The sequence below is a fragment of the Sinocyclocheilus rhinocerous genome, unplaced genomic scaffold (genome assembly GCF_001515625.1).
Source record: "Sinocyclocheilus rhinocerous isolate Xijiao unplaced genomic scaffold, SAMN03320098_v1.1 scaffold497, whole genome shotgun sequence".
Taxonomy (NCBI): Eukaryota; Metazoa; Chordata; class Actinopteri; order Cypriniformes; family Cyprinidae; genus Sinocyclocheilus; species Sinocyclocheilus rhinocerous.
In genome coordinates, this window is record NW_015633189.1 from 638013 (window position 1) to 659627 (window position 21615).

At 38.1% G+C, this 21615-nt stretch overlaps 1 protein-coding gene across 1 annotated transcript in view; it reads right to left on the reverse strand.

The window, feature by feature from the left end:
• Nucleotides 1–21615, reverse strand: part of LOC107743785 (voltage-dependent T-type calcium channel subunit alpha-1G-like) — a 163081-nt gene that overhangs the window by 33550 nt on the left and 107916 nt on the right. The window contains 4 exon segments of the mRNA XM_016557185.1: nucleotides 8241–8454; nucleotides 9678–9767; nucleotides 9973–10098; nucleotides 11081–11207. Of these exon segments, the coding sequence (XP_016412671.1) occupies nucleotides 8241–8454; nucleotides 9678–9767; nucleotides 9973–10098; nucleotides 11081–11207 (557 nt within the window).

Genomic DNA, 21615 nt, shown 5'->3' on the forward strand with positions numbered 1-21615 from the left:
GGATTCGCTGTCCACACGAAAACGCAAGGGCGTCGTTTTCAGATTTATCCACTCTGGGACCCGGTAAAAAAAAAATAGCGGTTTCACTCTCCCAAAACGCAGGATCCATCTGGACAAAACGCCTATACGATACAAAATTTATGCATATACAGCTAAACGCGTCTCCGTGTGGACGGGGCCTTAGTATTAAAGGAGTCATATGATGCGATTTATCCACTCTGGGACCCGGTAAAAAAAAAATAGCGGTTTCACTCTCCCAAAACGCAGGATCCATCTGGACAAAACGCCTATACGATACAAAATTTATGCATATACAGCTAAACGCGTCTCCGTGTGGACAGGGCCTAAATAAGGGGTTAGTCACTCTCGCGGTATTTTGATGTCATACACCGATCAGTCTGCTTCAAGTCGAACACACAGCTGCTTCTGCCACCTTATGACAATAGATTTACACTTCAAATAAGGTAGTCTGTCATCGATAACAGTAGCTCATTGGAAAAGGATGGAAAATGCCCTTCATTTTGTTTGCACTAATAAATGCTGCTGCCTGCCAGCTGCAATCACCAATAAAAAGTTGTTCCATGTTTGTTTTTTTTGTCTATATCATCATAAATATCGTTATCGCAAATATTCTTGAAATATCGTGATATAATTTTGAGGCTATATCGCCCACCCCTATTGGCAAGCTACAGTTTAAAAGTAGCTTCCCCAACACTAGTTGTTGCTCTACATTTGTAAGTAGTTTTTGATAAAATCATCTGCTAAATGTATATATCTGGCAATGTATTCAGGTGCGTTCACATAAGCAAATTCTGCTAAATATCATCCACAAAAGTCAATAGCATGCTAAATTATGAAGCACAGCTCACACAGAAGGCACTTTCAAACCAAGCAGCTTTCTGTTGGTCAAAGCAGTCAATTGTGTGACCAACTTGAACCCATTGCGAAATCTGTGTGGGGACATCTTTCGTCTGATCGCATGGATTCCAATTGAAATGACTGGGTTTCACCCACGAAAATGGTAAACGTGTCTGCACCTTTACTGTTTCTGCTAAAACGAACAAAATCTTCTAGACCAATCACAAACACCCTATAAACACAAACACAGATCACTTGTACTGCTCAAGTGGTGCTACTTCAGCAGAATCTCTTTACCTCTTCCCCTGTTATTTTATTTCTATAGCTCACATGGCTTGTTTAACCACCCAGACAGCGCTTCATCCCTCTCTCGGCTGGTATTTGTCAAGCCTCCACTCCCACAACATGACAAACAAGCCAGCTGTATCAGTACACAACTCTGAGAGGTTACAAAAAAAATCATGTTGCACCAAGAGGTTACAACAACTCTCTCGCAGAAGAGACTTTTAACTCCGTATTCTATCTATTCGGTTAATAAACCTACTCCCTTACTGAATGAACCATGAAGACCCATAAAGAGATTAGGTGCACTTCCTGCCAAACAGCATGAGTCTGCTGAAATGTAAAACACTGTGTGCAATTTAAATCAGAATCAAACTTTAAGTTGGATGTTTCTTGTACCCTTACTTGAGGTAGCAGAATATTTCAGTTAATGAGTTTTTATTTATATATGGTACATTTTAAGATGGTAACATGGGTTGTATAAAACCCACCCATGCATTCCCTAATCACAAACTGCATAAAATGTCTTATATCCAACTGTGACTGTTTCTATTAGAAAGTCAAGTGAGCTTATACACTAACTATTCTAGAGGTAAAGGATCATACCTTGACATATATCGGAGCAAAAGGAAGTCTTTTTAGCTGAAAACTTTATGCCACCTGTTCAATTTGGGGGGCTGTTGCTTGCCCAAGTTACATAAAGAAGACTTTGAGTCATTTTCACTTGCAGTAGGAAGAAAGGAAATGGTGTTTGGAGCTGCCAGGTTACATAAGTGACCGTGCTGCCTTCTGCTGCCAAGAGTTCTGCTGCCAAGAGTGGAGGTTACACGACACTTAGTAATTTCATTTTCTCCCTCTGTCACTCGCCGTCTCATCGCTAACCCAGTAACAGTCGAGAGATTGCTAGAGATTTAAAGAAAGATCTCTACGTGGGAGCATAAAGACAAATGAAATAAATGCTGACATCATGTTCTTCATTAAGGCGTATTTGCTATCAGGGGCTGGTTTTTCAGTGTAACTGTAGCCCCTGTGCATGGAACCCAATGAATATGCCTGCAAAACCGCAGAATTAGGACATCCATTATTTATGAAGTTCTACACATCCCAGTTCATTAATTACCCATTTTACCAATTTGATTGCGCTTTCAGCTATGAATAAGAATGTAGTAATTTTTTCTCTGTTTAATACATTTTTTCATATTTAAATCCATTTAGCAGATTTTCCAACAAATCAGGAGAGAAAAGGTAAAATGGAAAAATGTCAGGGTCATTCTTGGGGGAAAAAAACAAAAGGGATTGTTCTAACTAACAATACTGTCATATGGTATGCAACTTTTGATATTTATAGCAGATTTATTACTCATTTAGTTTTGAGTTAAGCAGCAAAAATATATAATACAAATATTTATAAATAATACAAAGCAGTTATTTCTTATTTCAAGTATTTATTATACTTAATAATGCTAGGGTGTTTTTCCTTGCCACTCTTGCCTTTGGCTTGCTCACTGGGGGGTTGTCTAGCACTGTTTTTCTTTTCCTTTTATCTATTTTCTGTAAAGCTGCTTTGGAACCATATGTATTGTACAAAGCGCAATGCAAATAAACTGAATTAAATATTTAAAAATAAAGAGTAAGCAGAATCCATTCTTCAGCATTTAGTGTTTTTTTCCCATCACATTGAAAAAGACAATTGATCTTTAAATTAACATTTTTTACTTTATAATTATTGTCTTTCTATGTTACATTATTTAATGTTCATGTAAAAGTTTTTTTTTTTTTAATTAAAAAATGGCAATGCAATGTAATCAATATCTGATCAATGTTGTGTGTTTTGACATTAAATGTGCCGATATACAACTATACAATATATCACAATAATAAACATGCATGATATTGTTATCATGGGCACTTCAAAATACCATGAATAATTCTTTATTATTCAGATTTTTAGAATGCATTTTAAGAATACTTTTCCCATCATCCGGTTAAAACGCACAACAACACCACTGTATGCTGCGTCAAAGAGGCAAGCACACACTCTGATGTAAACAAGCACATTCACACTCTGACAGCAGATGGCGCTGAAGAGACAGCAGACATGCAGCCGTTACCCAGGTAACCCTTAAAGGGGTCATCGGATGCTACATGCACTTTTAAAAGCTGTTTGAACTGAAATGTGTGTTGGCAGTGTGTGTACACAACCATTCTATAATGATAAAGATTCACCCAGTGGTTTTTTTTTTTAATCTCGTTATGGATTACATTTGTTTCTGAAGGGAATGCGCCCCCGATCAACCTAAATGCATCTATCTTCGCGCAAATCATTCGTGATCCAGCTTCACCTCCAGAAGAAGTGAGTGTAAGTTTTTTTAATGAATCTTTGCAAATCGCCTTTCCTAATAATGTGTTAATTAGCGAGTTTTACTGGCAGGGATTGTAGGTGGGGGGAGTGAATGTATAGCCCTCTCTCGCACCTTCAATACCACGACTGAGGTGCCCTTGAGCAAGGCACCGAACCCCCGACTGCACACCCGCAGCATTGGCTGCCCACTGCGCTGGGTGTGTGTTCACTGCTGTGTGTGTGCACTTTGGATGGGATAAATGCAGAGCACTAATTCAGAGTATGGGTCACCATACTTGGCCACGTCACGTCACTTTCACTTTCATTAAGACCCTAAAGAATCATATCAACTTGTGAAAAATGGGCATCCGATGACCCCTTTATTAGGCCTATTGTTCAATTGTTTTCTACAGGCCTATTCTTCTGCACTTTAATCTGTATGAACAAATAGTTTATTTTGAATATTTAAATACAATAAAGCAATACACAGAAATTTATAGAGTTCTTAAACAGAGTTCTTAAATACGTATTATAGCATAACAACACTTTTTAGCAACTTATTTCAATATCTTGATAATATACCATGATAAAAGCTTCAGCAATTGTCGCAACATGAATATTTGATCTCCTCATTGATGGATCTATTGAAACTTAATCATTCATGAAATTGATTCCTTAAATATCAAAAGTTAAGTATTTCTTTACGATTAATAATAATGTCAAGGTGTTAACAAATACCATCAGCTTTTTTATGAGAGAAAAATTAACTGAATTCAAAAAGATCCATCTGTAGATTAAGTCTGTGCTTATCAATGAGGCAACGTCCTGATTTTGAATGAATGATTAAAAATGCAAACCTGCCTCGATAGTAGCAGGATAAGAATTACTACTATGCTGCAGCCTAAAAGGACTTACGGTAAATCAGATATGTTACCTAATCAAGGACACCTCCAAACGATATGCCTTGTTAATACAGTGTGTCCGGGCGAACTGCTGGCAGGACACATTTCTGATGAGGCACCTCAGAGAACGGCTAATAAATGTCGACTGGGGAGGACACAGGTAGAGGAGAGGCAGATGGTTTCAGCCCTACTGCAGAGTGATATGATTAACCAGCCCTTTGATCCCACACGCGAGCATACAGCAGCGACGGAGGGGAACAGAAGCTAATCGAGAGAGACAGACTGGCAGGGGGCAACACCCCCACCTCTCCTAAACAGAAACCCAAAACAGAATGATAAAACATGCTGAGGCACAGAGTAACTGGATGGTCGACTAATTAACACATTGTCTTCAAAATGGAGCCTGTCATTTTTTAATCCCAAGTGCGATGACAGAACTCAATCATAATGTGAACAATGTCGACGCATGCAAATGTGAACCATGTTTAAAACATGGAAAAGTGTGATCAATCAACGTTATACCAGGCTAATCTGTAGAGCTCTCATGTTAGAATATATTAGCATATACAGCTTCATAAACAATATACAAAACACATTAGAAGTGCATTCAGCATGTTTTTGTTTATTTTTTCGCTTATTCATCTCAGTGGTCTTGGATGTTATACTGACACCTTCTGGTGTGGATGCATCACTTAGTTTATTAGTGTAGCTGTGTATGCTAGTTTTAATCATAAAAGAGATGTTCATGTCTAACACTAAACACTGGCGATAAAACACAATTTAAAGGGTTTTAAAATGCATTACTGAGAAAGGGGAAAGAGAGATGCTTTGCAAGAACATTAGGGGAATGGGGGCAAAGAGAGACAAAATAAAGTTGGAGACAGAGAAATAAATAGAAAGAAAGGGAGGCAGGGAGGAGAAACGGAAAGGGGTTCATGAGGGAGCTCTTGTTCACAGAGGCAGAACACAGACAGAAGGGGAAAGATAACAGACTCTCAGCTACACTGAGAACAACACAGGTAAACATGTTCCATGCACAAAAATATTCCGCGTTTTAAGTTATATAACTGCCAATTTTTTTTATTTATATTTTTTTTTTAAAACTATCATAGGTGCTTGTTTCTGTACAGCAGATAAAAGTTTTGGAAGGGAACCAAAAAATATATCATAAATTTAAAAATAAAATACGGCTTTCATACGGCTAATGCTAGGGCTGCAATAACTGACAATAACTAAACAGCATTTATTTGAAATAGAAATCTTTTGCATCATTATAAACTTTACTGTCGCTTTTGATCAATTATGATCAAAGTTTTGAATGCTCTTGTACATTTTACTGATATACTGTTATAATGAGAGTAGTTTTATTATGCAAAACAGCAAGTCCTAACACTGAGCGTTCATATTAGTTCATATGTCACTAATACAGTTACATTTTCATGACAGACATCAAATTTAGATTTCAAATTGGCTGTAATTTAAACATGAAATGCTACAACAGTGAAAGCTGGGGGGAAACAGGCTTTATGTACTAAAACAATATATATATTTAAAATAATTATATTATAAACCATTTTGACCATAGTGTACATAAATTATATAGACTTTCCTCCATAGTATTTAATAGCTCATAACAGATATCAGATATAACAGATATCTATAATTAATTATAATTATTTGATAATCAAAATAGTTGTTAGTTGCAGCCCTAGCTTATACATTCCAACATTTCAGAAGTACAGGAAACAAATATTGTATTATACCCTCTTATATCCAAAATAAGCCAGCTGTACTCAAATTACTGTACCAAATAAAATAATGTAAAACAGCCCAGTACAGCAACATTTTCTGAAGTCAAAGTGGAACAAGTGTGCCATACAAACATTTCACTCACGCAAGTCACAAATGAGTATCAACATGTCATGCAGCCTCTGAACAACAGCAAGGTGTGGAGTGGTGTCGTGTTTAGCATGTCAGTAACTCTGAAAACAGTGTTATGGTGTAACATCACAAAACGAAGTGAAGCACTACGCCACAACACCAAACCGATGAGAAAACTCTGAAGCAGACAGATCAATAAAAGCTAAGACATTAACAGTGATACTCTTCCCTTCGAACAGTCAGCCACAGTGCGTCACGCTGGGGGCAACATCGAGAGATCGGACCTGTAATACCACCAATTACAGTAATACCTTCTCTCCCTTTCTCTCTCTATCCATCCCCTGTGTGAGCTTGAGGCTGGGCTGGCTAGAGCTGGTGTTGAGGTGTGGAAACCGGACATACACACTTCCACAGACAATTCTTGTGTGGTCAGATCAGATCTGATGAGGTGAGAACATGGGCGCTGATGGTGCCTTCCCACCCAGTGTCCCTCTACCACCCTCATCCCAAAACCACCACCATCACCACGGTGAACACATAGACATGCCATAAGCAATCTGTACCTTGTGTGTGATCGGGACTGGACCAACTGACACCGATCAGCATTACATCTAGAAGAACGAAACCATGTTAATCAGGTAGGGCAAGCAAAGAAACCGTCAAAGGAGCTTTTCTGAGAGAATATGCCGGTGGGCGTTCCAATTATTCTGAGTCCAAAATAACTCTATTGTTATGTGTAAAACACTAATACTAAATCTATTTATCCCGGATGTTCGAGCCCTAGATTATTAGTCCTAGATTATTGTTCTTGAAATACTTTGTGGATGGAAATGTCTGGCAAACAAACAAATAAAGCTTTTTTCAGTTAATGATACCAACAAGTTCGCCTGAAAGGAACCTCAACTTTTCTGCTCAACTTTTTATAGCAAAAGTCCACAAAAAGTTACCTCAGGATATTTAGATATTACGTTAAAAAAGAAGTTTCAAAATATTAATCAGGCCAGGCAAAGCTGACACACGGTTTAATCCCATTTCCACCACAGAAACCTGACACATCCCGTCAGACATTCACACCTACGGAAAATTTGATTTGTAGCAAAAAGAAAAGATCAAGCAAGGTAAAATAAAGCACCTTTCCCTCTCCAGCTAGAGCTGATGGCATGATAGCGCTATAAAATAAAAGGACACACTAATCAGCTAATGTGCAAATCAAATATAGATATTGAGAATGTATGGTGTGACAGTACATTTAGAGGGCTAGATTTGACCTTTGAACTGAGATTAGATGATAAAAGTACCAATGAGACTAGCTTTGTTTGCCTTGCATGAGTTTTAGTCTCTGATCTTGTGGTCTGACACAAGATGTTATAGTATATAGATCACCTATTTACATCTGTATTTCTCAAGGGCTTAAAAAAAAGAAAAGAAAATTCCCATTTTTAACTGTAAAGATCAAACATGCTGGACCAATGTCCAAACCAATGTCCCTAGCATCCACACGGAGATTCTCGGTGATGTTGTTTAAATGCTAACGCCTTGTACTGAAAATAGCAGGCAGTGGAACCAAAAGAGAAGGTCATCAATACCACGCCGTGCATCCTGAGTAGCATTGGAGCAGGCAGCTGATGGATGTAACCAATTTGAGAGTGACAACAACGGGATTTTTATTTACTTCTCAGACAGCACTGTCCTACATGCATGAGAGGAGTAGGGTGGGCAGAGCCCTGGGGCAGGGGTCCACCGCACACCCTGCTCTCTCAGTAAGCAGATCACCATGCAAGCCATGGGACATGCTCTAGAGACGTTCCCAGGCAAAAGGGGGGCAAGCCGGGGAGGGGCGGATTCCTAGCTAATTACGGGCCCGAGCATCTCATTCCTCATACGCTGATCACTAATTAGCATTAGCAACTAATTTAGCACATGGTCAAATCAAAATGATCAAGCAGGACTCAGAAAGGTGTGGAAAGGCTACCGACCAGCTAGCTCCTTCTCCTTACTCCTTCTTTTTTTCTCCATGCGTTTAAGGCGCTTCTCCTCGCGCAGTTTGGCTTCTTCGGCCTCCTGGTGCCGCCGGCACTTGTGAAAGTTCTCGACCACCACGCCGACGAACATGTTGAGCACAAAGAAAGCCACGATCAGCAAGAAGGAGATGAAATAGAGCAGCATCCATGGGTTGTAATTCATGACGGGCTACAAAACAGAAAAACACAACATGGATTAATGTACAGAATGCACACTAATGTGCACACACATTGGTGGTTAAGCTAGTTAGGAAGTTTATTCAAGGCTCAACAGTAAGTTGGGCCAGCAATTCAGCGATGTTGACTTGCATTACCTACCTACTTACTTATGTTAATACATTTTTATACATATCTTTTGCATTTGATTTATTTAATATGTTATAATATAATATGTCAAAAAAAATAAAAAATAAATAATTTTCAAAAAGCAAAAAATATTCTTTATACAAACCAGCCCATAGTATATCAATTGCTATGGGCTGGTTTTATATAAATATATATATATATATATATATATATATACAGAATATATTATATATACAGAATATATTATATAATATAATATAATAATTTCAAATGCCAACATTTTTTATAAAAATACATCAGTTGCTGAGTCAGGTCCTAAGGAGTAGCTTACAGCCATGTTCAAGATGGTGATGATGGAGAATTGTGATATCAATAAAATTTCAGTTCAAAGGTCTGTCCTGCTGGGGACCCGAAAGATGCCTGCCTCTAGGCTAGATTAAGTGTTCTGTGTGCAATGGTGAGGCACAGGTCACACGGCATGAATTTGAAGAAGAGATATCTGTGCCAATTCAAACACATGAATGCCTTGGCTAGGACAAGGGCTGGGCTCTTTTCAAATAGAGCAGAACAATTTCAGGAGCCTACAGCCAGGCATGAGGCATGGAGACTTCCTTTTCAGGCAAAAAAAATAATCCTATATTTTATTACTCAAAAATTAATTCAAAATTATTCAAAAATTCAAACTCTATTAAAAAAAAAATAGACATTTTGGGGGAAGAGTGTAAAATAAGCCACTTCAAAGAGGTCTGTTGAATGGACAGTAAGGAGCTTTACAGAAAAACTGATGAATGGAAAAGCAGTTCTTCGAAGCCAGGACAGGATTGCTGACCAATGATTTTTCAGCTCTGATTCAGTTCATGGAGTTTGTCCAATCAGAGTTTTGCAGTTATCAGAGAACGCAAATGACTGGGATGTGTTCTGGCCCAAAGTTTGTTTGCATTCTATAAACAGTGACCCAATTAAATAAGGTTGCCACATTGTCCACAGTTTCAGATCAAAAATATCAAAAGGGGAACCCATAGGCATAAAAATATTATTACAATTAAATGTTATGCAGGTAACAGGAGCTTCTGATATAGTCAATACCTGCTGATCGACACCGACAGAATCCAGGCCGTCGTACATTATGTCCACCCAACCGTCTTTGGAAGCCAGAACAAAAAGGGACATGAGGGCCTGAGGGAAGTGAGAGATAATAAAAGAGGTTAAAAGAAATCTTTGACTTCACTGGCTCCATTTGACTTTGTTGAAAATGGGATGAGACCATAACGGATTCTTTTCAAATTGGAAGTGGCATTACCACTCGCTTGTAGGTACATCTAAAAGAGCATCTTGAGAAAGAGCGAAAGTTTGTGTAACCATTGCCAGGTTAAACGCTTACCTGCCCCAGGTTATCAAAGTTGTACTTGTGCCTGACCCATTTGTTGCTAGCCTGAAGGCAATCAGACTTGTTGGTGATGTTCCTCGTATCCTCCCCTTGACACACAAAGAACTTTCCTTTGAAGAGCTGTGAGGAAAAAAACTATTTTATCAGCTCACAACCAACCTTCCTTTTCTCTGTGAGTGATTTTTTGGAATAACACACATAAAAATGTCTCAACTAGAATGACAGATATCAAGTGTCTTGAGATAATAAATAGAAATATATTCTATATATATTGGAAGAAAAAGAGGGTGTGGAATTTAATGACAATAGCTGACAATTATTGGTAAATTTTTATGAAGAGTTCAGATTTCAATTACATATATTATGTACATATAAGCGCATTACATTACTATATATGAATTATATGTTACAACTTCATACAAGATGGTTATGTCCCCATTATTGAAAGTCCAGTATGACTGTTTAGTGAAAACCATACAAGGACAAAGCCAATGTTACACATGCCACATCATACAGACTCAAAGAGCACTGGCATCTTTTCCTGGAAGAATGGAAGATAAATTACATCGACGTTCCCCTAAGGACTTACATAAATTGTGGAAGTATGAAAAACAGAACATTTTAATCATAGTCAAATTATTCAGCTGTGGGCAGGAAGAGTATGTTTCAAATTTACATAAATGACAGAAAATCATGTATTTGTTCTATGCACCACCTCTTTCACTCTCACTAAAAGTCTTAAAGGCAATCTTGTGGATTAAATGCACAGAGCTGTCAAATGTTATGTTACTTTATATATGATGGTTTCTTAGAAGGAATTACTACAATTAATCCCTTAAGTTAAGACTGGCTTTTACTTTAATAGTCTGATCCAAGCAAGAAATATTATATCTGCTATATAACTGTAAGGTAGCATTTCTAACTTCCCTACTGAAAAACATAGCTAAAACTGGCCTAAGCTGGTTTAAGATGGCCTGCCATGCTGACAAAGCTGAAAAGTGCTCAAAGTCTTATTAAAACTACCCAAAAACAAAAAACAAAAAAACTCTTTAAACTGGTTTACGCTTGTGATTTCTGCAAGGTTATGCTGTTTTGCACTTACTTGAACTCCCAAGATGCCAAAAATAATAAAGAAGGCACAACAGATAACTACAATGTTCCCGATAGGCTTGAGTGATGTCATCAGTGTCTCAACAACCAGCTTCAGTCCTGGAGCTCTGCTGATCACTCTGAAAATCAAACAAGAGAACAGATTTTTAAGTAACAGATCTTAGCCTGGAGGTTCACAACTGGTTTTTTTTTTTTTTGCTTCAGGACCTCGATGTTCCATTTGGAAATCAAGAAGCAACTCAACACACAAACTATTTTCTCAGGAAAAACAAACAAACAAGCAAACATTTTACAAAATTACATCATTTGTATAGTATTATCATGCTATATAACTAACTACATAATTTACATTTATATTAATAATAAATAATTTGATTTATTAGTATATTTAGGGCTGTCAAAAAACATTAACACACTAACATTGATTGACAGTGCTAATATTTATCAAGGCATAGAGTTAAATGTCTTTTAAATTTCAAAAGGCTTTATCGTGCAGCCCATAATTCACCTCACAAAATACATAGTGATCACCACAAACCATGTTCATTCTCATTCAACCCCTATTTAATGCAGTCTGGGTCATTTATTTTTAACCTTAAACAGCTTTGTGACAGATGAATTTGGGCAAAAATTTGAGTTAGACACACTATCTTTGACTAATAACAAAAGACATTGGAAGCGCTTTCTCCTTTCTTTTAAAACCTGATAAGCCAATTTATTTTGCTATCCTAACTATGCACAATTATATGGTGAGCTGCATAGTTGTAAACTCAGAAAGGGTCCATAAACTGCTCAGTCCTTGCCTGGCCAGTGCTTGCGAGTGGATAAATGTTTCTCATGCTTTCACCAACCTGACATTAGTCAGCTTTCTCTACTTTTGGCATTCCATCATTGCTGCAATCACAACCTCCTCTATGAGTGAGCATGGCAATTACCAGCAAACATTTTCATGCACTAGCCATTATGCTAAGCAACCGCAATGCAATGCTGTGGGGAAACTTTCTGTGCTGCATAGAAAGGAGACAGTTTTAATTAAACTGCCGGAATAAAGAGGAAGCCTAATTATTAACGGCACAACATCCGGAACTAAACCGCACATGTCAACCTCTGCGGAGGGTGGCACCAACAGTGACACAAAGACACCTGCTCACAAAGGCACAGACAATAACATATGTAATACAAATACACAGCTGTAACTGGAATTCAGCTGCTTTAGAGGCCAGGGTGTGTTCTTTTGTTAAAAAACCACTAAAAGGGGAAAGAAAGCATGCGTTAAAAAGCAAGTGTTTAAAAGTTTGGCCTCTTTAAAGTTAACATGCTGTCTTAAAAATGTTGCACTCATGACATGAGACCAATGAAATGTGCTTAAATGGTCAAAGATGTCCATCTAATGCATGTTTACAAAGACCAACAATGAAAAAGTAGTGCAGACAGATTCAAGATCAACTGTTTGTCTGTAAGAACAGCGATTCACATGTAAAATTATACTCTAAGGGAGCTGTAAAAGGCAACTGACTTTAATCTACGGCATTGTCTGTGTTGAACTGATGTTAATGGGACACAATGAGGACCTAAAGCAGTAGCAGGGGATCCAGATGCATTGCAGAAACATTGTATATTGCAAGATGTTTATGATATTACATACACACACACACACACACACACACACACACAAAGACTTCAAAAAATTTTCTTCCTTCAAAATAAAGAATAAAAGGCACATTAGTCCTCATCTGGTGACAGTGATTTTTGGCTCCTCACCACAGAACTGAGCTAAAGCAGCAAAAACTTGATTTGATCCTCAGCTTTGATCTTCTTAAGAAGTGTTCTGTGATTGTATCAGTGTCTGAGGATGAAGAAAGGGCCATGTTTAAAGAGACCAATCAGGTTTAGTCAAAGTGACTGGTTGAGAAAGGAGTCTGCCAAAAGGGAGTGCAGATAACAGGCTGCTCTGTCTTTTGTTTGTCTGAATATCTGCGTGCATCTTTCACAAGCTCAAGAGGATTTATCAAAGCTCACTTCGGGGATTTCAAGTAATACCATAAAATCAATTATGGAAATGTCAAACGATGAGAAGGATCAATATGTCTAGACCCACGCTCATCTCTGAGTGAATTTGAGAGGGACAGTCTGGTGAAATGATATGATGACTTGTTCACTAAAACTAAAAGAATTAAAAAAATAAATTCTGAATTGAAATAAAAGCTTGAACTGAAACATAAAATCACATAAAATATGAATATTATATGAAAAACTTGGCAACTAAAAATAAGCTGAAGTTTTAAGTAATAAAAATTACCAAAACTAAACTGGGGGGAAAAAAAATAGAAGACTAAAAAGACAAAATCACATAAAACAAATCAAAAGTAAAATCAAGTGAAATCTAAATATTAATATATATAATAGTATATGAATAGCATGCTCACACCTTGAGATTTCAATCCCTGACCAATAGAGGGCGCTAGTGCCTGAGGTGTTTTTCAATACAGTAGACATTCCAGACCACAGTGAAGTTATCAGTTTATATAATTTTTCATGAAAAAAGTGTAAATATGGGATTTTTGTGCAATTTAATATGTATTTATATACAGTAATAAAAGAGCAGTGAGAGCAAAAGAAAAGCATGTTTGTAAAGAGTACATTTTGAAAATATCAGATGGTTACACCATGGTCCTGTCATATATATGCCACGGTACTGAATGATTACCATAGCATGATAAAATACAATGGTACTATTGTAAATATCATGATATTTTTTGTTGGTGAGAAACCAGGGTGGTGGTCCTAGTTGTATAATATGATGCCGATGCGACTTTTCTGGTTTTTGAGCACGTGTTATGGTTACTGTGTTCTGCAAGCCTTCAAAAAATCTTAATTTCTCATATATATCGCTCCAATCCAGTCTTTGTGTTCTGAAAGGTTTTAATAAATAAATAAATTAAGAAGGAAACAATAAGTAGAGCACTGAAGGAGCCTCTTATTCCCAGAACACAGAGACACATTTTCATCCTGGCTGTAATTAAAGGATGCTGTAGTTGGGCTGGGAACTTTTGGGGCCAACCCTTGCAAAGGCTCTGTCCCCTCTATGTTTTTGCTTAGTCCTACACACAGAGAGTAATCCAAGATGCCCAGACCTAAGTGACCTAGTTGGGTTATGAGGGAGTACCAAAGCAGAAAGGTAGCCTGGAGCTAAGCCATGTAAAGATTTGTAAACGAAGACTAAAATTTTAAACTCTATTCTAAATTTAACCAGTAGCCAGCACAGAGACATCCAGATGGGAGTAATGCGATAAAATCTTTTGCTACCGGTCAACAGCCTAGCAGCAGCGTTGTGAACAAATTGTAAACGCCAGATAGATTAACTATTAGCTCCATAATAAAGTGAATTACAATAGTCAAGACGTGTGGTAATGAATGCGTGGATAACTGTTTCGAAATTCTTGAGGGAGAGAAAAGTTTTAACTTTTGCAAGGCGGCGTAAATGAAAAAAGCATGATTTGACGACAGAATTAATCTGTTTATCAAACCGAAGTCCTGAGTCAATTAAAATGCCAAGTTTTTTTGCGCACGGAGTAACATGAGATCTTAAAAAGCCTAGATCCAGATCACCACCATCATAAAAGTCACTTGGTCCAAACAATACAACTTCAGTTTTTTTTCTCGTTTAAGGCCAAAAAATGTTGCGAAAGCCACGATTTCAGATCCAGTAGGCATGCTAGCAAAACCTCAATAGAACATGAATCGTTACGTTTAAGTGGGAGATACAACTGGGTGTCATCAGCATATAAATGAAATGATACTCCATGTTTAGAAAAATAAGTCATTATAATCCGTAATTATGTCCCCACTGGATGCAACACATGCCTCGTTTATAATGGGTTTTAACGTTTTGTCTCGTCGCTCCGGCCGGGACACAGCATCACAGTATGGTAGGGGCGTAACATTTCCGTCACACACTTGAGGTATTCGGCCAATCACAACGCACTGGATAGCTGGCCAATCACAGCACACCTCGCTTTTCAGACCGATGAGCTTTGTAAAAATCGTCACGTTTCAGAAAGGCGGGGCATAGAGGAGAAACAATAATGTACAGTATGTGGAAAGATTTATAAACGAAGACTGAAATTGTAAACTCTATTCTAAATTTAACCGGTAGCCAGCGCAGAGACATCAAGATGGGAGTAATGCGATCAAATTTTTTGCTACCGGTCAACAGCCTAGCAGCAGCGTTCTGAACAAATTGTAAATGCCCAATAGATGAACAATTAGCTCTATAATAAAGTGAATTGCAATAGTCAAGACGTGTGGTAATGAATGCGTGGATAACTGTTTCGAAATTCTTGAGGGAGAGAAAAGTTTTAACTTTTGCAAGGCGGCGTAAATGAAAAAAGCATGATTTGACGACAGAATTAATCTGTTTATCAAACCGTCAATCTGTTTATCAAGTCCTGAGTCAATTAAAACGCCAAGGTTTTTCACGCACGGAGTAACATGAGATCTTAAAAAGCCTAGATCCAGATCACCACCATCATAAAAGTCACTTGGTCCAAACAGTACAACCTCAGTTTTTTTCTCATTTAAGGCCAAAAATTTTTGCGAAAGCCATGATTTCAGATCCCGTAGGCATGCTAGCAAAACCTCAATAGAACATGAATCATTATGTTTAAGTGGGAGATACAACTGGGTGTCATCAGCATATAAATGAAATGATACTCCATGTTTAGAAAAATAAGTCATTATAATCCGTAATTATGTCCCCACTGGATGCAACACATGCCTCGTTTATAATGGGTTTTAACGTTTTGTCTCGTCGCTCCGGCCGGGACACAGCATCACAGTATGGTAGACACATTTCATTACACCAAATACACAAAATAATGTTATTTTTAGCAACATCATATGACCCCTTTAAAGCAGATGTAATGCAAATTTTCTCATTATTTACTCACTCTCATGTCGTTCCAAACCTGCATGACTTTCTTTCTTCTGCAGTCCAAAAAAATGTGATATTAAAGGGATTGTTCACCCAAAAATTCAGTTATTACTTATTCACCCTGGTGTTGTTTTAATACACCAGTGAGAAAATAATGACTGAATTTTTAGCTCTTTCTCTCCATCTCCATCCTAGCACCCTCACATAATCCAGTAAAATTATGACTTCACAATTACACAAGCAATTATCTAAAAACAATAAGACATAAGGGACATCTGCAGAGATGCTATGTAAATTAAATGAATTAGTTCCAGATGAAATCCGAAAGAGCCAATCTATCCTTATCGTCTTTTGCTGCAATTCTTCGTCCCTGTAATTACAGCAAATAGACAATGTAGAAAAACTAACTTGCTTCAAGTCAAGCATGGTTAGATTAGCTTAACAAATGCCTTAGAGTGGACAGGCACTGTGAAAGAAGCGGAACTGTAATTAGCGTGAGAATTAATGAGCACAAACAATAATAAAGCGGTACATTATATCAGGTTATTTGCATTGAGAAGAGGTCAAGCAGGAGACTGAATGGAGTGATATGAGTAGATAGATGCTGGCGTCAGGTGTTTAAGGGAGGGTCTGTTCCTCTGGGGCTCAGGCAGACAGTAGAGGATGGATGGTTCTTTATGCGCTTTTGAGATTAATTTAGATCCGCAAAGGTGACATGCAGTGCAATGTACAGTGGAGGGGTTTAACCTGGGGGTCAAAGAGTTGATGAATTTACAAAGTGTGCACATCCCCCGTAACACAACACATAAATCATCCTGTCTAAAGACTGAAAGAGACACATCTCTGTAACAACACCATTAATACTCGATAAGGAGTACACAGACATTAACTGTCCATAAAAACACAGATTTTCAAATGAATTAATGGGCGTATCAACTCACCTTAAGGGGAATTTTAATTCTGTTATCATTTGCTTATGCTCCTGTCATTCCAAATCTGTATGACAAAATTAAAAACAGCAGCATAAAAGCAGATGCAATGCAACTTTTCTCATTATTTACTCACTCTCATGTCATTCCAAACCTGTATGACTTTCTTTCTTCCGCAGACCAAAAAAGGAGATATTAAAGGGATTGTTCACCTAAAAAATCAGTCATTACTTATTCATCCTGGTGTTGTTTTAATGCACCAGTGAAGAAATAATGACTGAACTTATTCTCTCTATCTCCATCCTAGCACCCTCACATAATCCAGTACACAAGCAATTATCTAAAAACAATAAGACATAAGGGACATCTGCAAAGATGCTAAGTAAACGAAATCAATCAGTTCCAGATGAAATCTGAAAGAGCCAATCTGTCCTTATTGTCTTTTGCTGCAATTCTTTGTCCTTCTAATTACAGCAAATAGACAATGTAGAAAAACTAACTTGCTTCAAGTCAAGCATGGTTAGATTAGCTTAACAAATGCCTTAGAGTGGACAGGCACTGTGAAAGAAGCGGAACTGTAATTAGCGTGAGAATTAATGAGCACAAACAATAATAAAGCGGTACATTATATCAGGTTATTTGCATTGAGAAGAGGTCAAGCAGGAGACTGAATGGAGTGATATGAGTAGATAGATGCTGGCGTCAGGTGTTTAAGGGAGGGTCTGTTCCTCTGGGGCTCAGGCAGACAGTAGAGGATGGATGGTTCTTTATGCGCTTTTGAGATTAATTTAGATCCGCAAAGGTGACATGCAGTGCAATGTACAGTGGAGGGGTTTAACCTGGGGGTCAAAGAGTTGATGAATTTACAAAGTGTGCACATCCCCCGTAACACAACACATAAATCATCCTGTCTAAAGACTGAAAGAGACACATCTCTGTAACAACACCATTAATACTCGATAAGGAGTACACAGACATTAACTGTCCATAAAAACACAGATTTTCAAATGAATTAATGGGCGTATCAACTCACCTTAAGGGGAATTTTAATTCTGTTATCATTTGCTTATGCTCCTGTCATTCCAAATCTGTATGACAAAATTAGATGTTTTGAAGAACGTTTACACTGCTCTTGTCCATATAATGAAAACGGATGGGGACTAGGGGCTGTCAAACTTCATAAAAGCATAAAAATAAGTAATATGGTTCCCACAAAGATATTAAGCAAATTTCAACATAAGAAATGCTTTGCCATCACAGGAATACATTTCATTTTAAAATATATTAAAATAGAAAACAGATGTTATAAATTGCAATATTTTACAGATTTACAGTTTTTATGGTATTTTGATCAAATACTGTAAATGCAGCATTGGTGAGCATGAGAGCCTTTTTTTCAAAAACGTAGAAAAGTATATACATTTTATATAATATTCATACATATGTATATATATACAGTATATGTGACCCTGGCCCACAAAACCAGTCATAAGGGTCGCTTTTCTGAAATTGAGATTTATACATCATCTGAAAGCTGAATAAATAAGCTTTCCATTGATGTATGGTTTGTTAGGATAGGACAATATTAGGCTGAGATACAACGTTGGGGGAAGTCGTGGCCTAATGGTTAGAGAGTCGGACTCGTAACCCAAAGGTTGCGAGTTTGAGTCTCAAGTCCGGCAGGAATTGTAGGTGGGGGGAGTGAATGTACAGCGCTCTCTTCCACCTTCAATACCACGACTGAGGTGCCCTTGAGGAAGGCACTGAACCCCCAACTGCTCCCTGGGCGCTGCAGCATAAAAATGGCTGCCCACTGCCCACTGTGTTCACGGTGTGTGTGTGTGTTCACTGCTGTGTGTGTGCACTTAGGATGGGTTAAATGCAGAGCACTAATTCCTAGTATGGGTAACCATACTTGGCCACATGTCACGTCACTTTCTTTTTTTTTTTTTACTATTTGAAAATCTAGAATCTGAGGGTGCAAAAAAAAAATCAAAATATTGAGAAAATCGCCTTTAAAGTTGTCCAAATGAAGTTCTTAGCTATGCAAATTACTAATCAAAAATTAAGTTTTGATATATTTACGGTAGAAAATTTACAAAATATCTTCATGGAACATGATCTTTACTTAATATCCTAACAATTTTTGGCATAAAAGAAGAATCGATAATTTTGACCCATACAATGTATTTTTGGCTATTGCTACAAATATACCTGCGCAACATAAGACTGGCTTTGTGGTCCAGGGTCACAGGAATTAATTGAAATATTAATAATAATAAACATTATTTAAATTATAAAAAAAAAAAATCTAGATATAAGAGCAGTTTGGAACACCTGCTAAAAGAAAGGAAGTAAGTGAGTCATACCAGATTCGAAAGACAGGAGAGTAAGTAGACAATAGCAGAATTTTTTTCATTTTTGGGTGAACTGTCCCTTTAAGCTCACTGAACAGAGTGGTCCAGATACACATGTGGTCTGGATTACCCACCCCTCCCTGAATTCACTTTTGCCGGAGTAGCCGAGCCCACGCTGTGGAGAATTTTTACAGCTGTCTTTGTCTTTCTTTTGATTTCAACTTGGACTTCACACAGAGGTGCATTCATATAAAGTCTCAATGATCAAGAAGTAAAACTTTCAAAAGGTGTTCGGCGGTGCAAAGGCAGACACACTCACAGTAAAGTTCTCTGAAGCAGAGGATTCTGACAGTGGAAGAAACTCTCTGTGAGAATCTTTAAAATGTTCATGCAGAGGAGCTTGAGGTGAAAACACAGACCACTTCATGTTTAATTTACAGGGCGTTTTTTTTTCTCTCCAGTTGCTCTACATTTTCTGACAGTCAACCGAAGCAACTGTCTTTAGTTATAATGGGACCTTATCACACAGACTGTTTAAAGGTTAATTCATCTTATGTAACTATGCCACTAGTGGATAAAATTCAATACTTTTTCGGAATAGAGTCATAAAAAGGAATTCAAGATTTGTTCCACATACTATTCATTATCTATAAGGGTATGCTTGAATCTCTATGCACTATTCAGTAGCAGTGGCGTAACAGTGATGCTCAGGGGTAGTGACATGAATTATATTTTGCTGTTTTAGCAAACTGGTGAAGGATGCCTTAAAAGATTTGCTGGAAGACTGATTCGTCATATCAAAATACCTCATCCCTAGTTGGCACAATATAGTTCAGCAAACAAGCATGCTTTATCAGCACAAATTAGAATACTAATAAAAAGACTAGAAAATCATGGATTCAGGAAAAAGTATGCACATGGATAATCCACACCAGAGGTCAATAATTAGCAGACCAGGCACTTGGGATCCAGAGCCAAGATTGGTTCCACCCGGGCTACTAATAATTTCTCATTGAATTAATACAGAGTTCTGGCATGAAACTCTAGATGGTGCAGTCCGATAGGTCTAGCTTAATCTGACCTGGTGACATCATTGTCACATGGCAGCTGATTGGTTCTCTCCTGTATCAGTAGCCAATGAGCTCGCTGCTCAATATTCAAATACCTGGCTTTTGTTTGCTGTAGCAGTTGGCAGCGCACTTCAGAAACCCTCCACCTTCCCCAGCTCCACCTGTATAGATCTGCTACGCGGTGATTTATGTAAGCTATATGGGGTTATTCATATATGTTATATGTGCAGCAGCAGTATTTCTTACATGCTCACAGCAGCATGTTGTGGATGTATTGGCAGTAGCACAATTATGGTCTTTTTTTTCCCCTCAGCAACATTTTTTTTTCTTTACTAGTCTGCAGGTACAAAAGTATATACATATACATACAGTATACATACTGTCACAGTGTCTGGTTGTGGTGCCCTGGACTGGCCACTTGAGGGCACTCTCCCGTTTTTATGTTATATGTGTTGAACTCCATTTCCCATAGTCCCTTGCTTGTCATTCTGTCTGATTATGAGCTCCTGCCTGTTAGTCATTTACTCTTTATCCCATCTATATATACCATGCTCACTCTGTCTGTCACTGCTGCTATATTGTATTTGTCTTCCCATGTCTTCTTGATGTTATCTGGAGTTCACCGTGTTATTCTGTTTCTTGTGTTTTGGATTACATTTTGCCACGTTTTTGTTCCGTTTTGATTATTTGTTACTTTCAATAAACTGCACCTGGATTCTCTGGATTCTTCTCTTGGCATTCCGTGACAGAATATAGCAGCCACTACAAGATCCAGCAGTTTGTTTTTTCTGTTTTTTCTTTTTGAACCATGGACCTTCGGATTGTCCCTCCTGCCACAGGGAAGGAGCGAATGATCCGACACCGGACTCTGATGGCTTGGGGAATGAAGGTTGGTGGTTTTGCCCAGACCTTTTGGACGTTGGCGGTGGGCCTAAATTATAATGATGCTTCTCTTAAGGACCTCCTTAACGTCTGTCTGGATGATCCTTTGCCCCAGTGGGAGATGAAAGGACTCGAGATCCTAGACTTCTGGGGCTTCGTCAAATATCTCCAGGGTCGAAGTCAGTGGGCAGAACCAGGCCAGTCAGAACCCTTCCGCAGGGATTTTCCCACCACCCCTATCCTTCAGACTCCCACTAAGCGATGGAGGGTGAGAAGGAAGACAGGAAGGCCCACTCCAGAGCCCACTCCAGTCCGGGAGCTCACAGAGCCCGCTCCAGTCCGGGAGCTCACAGAGC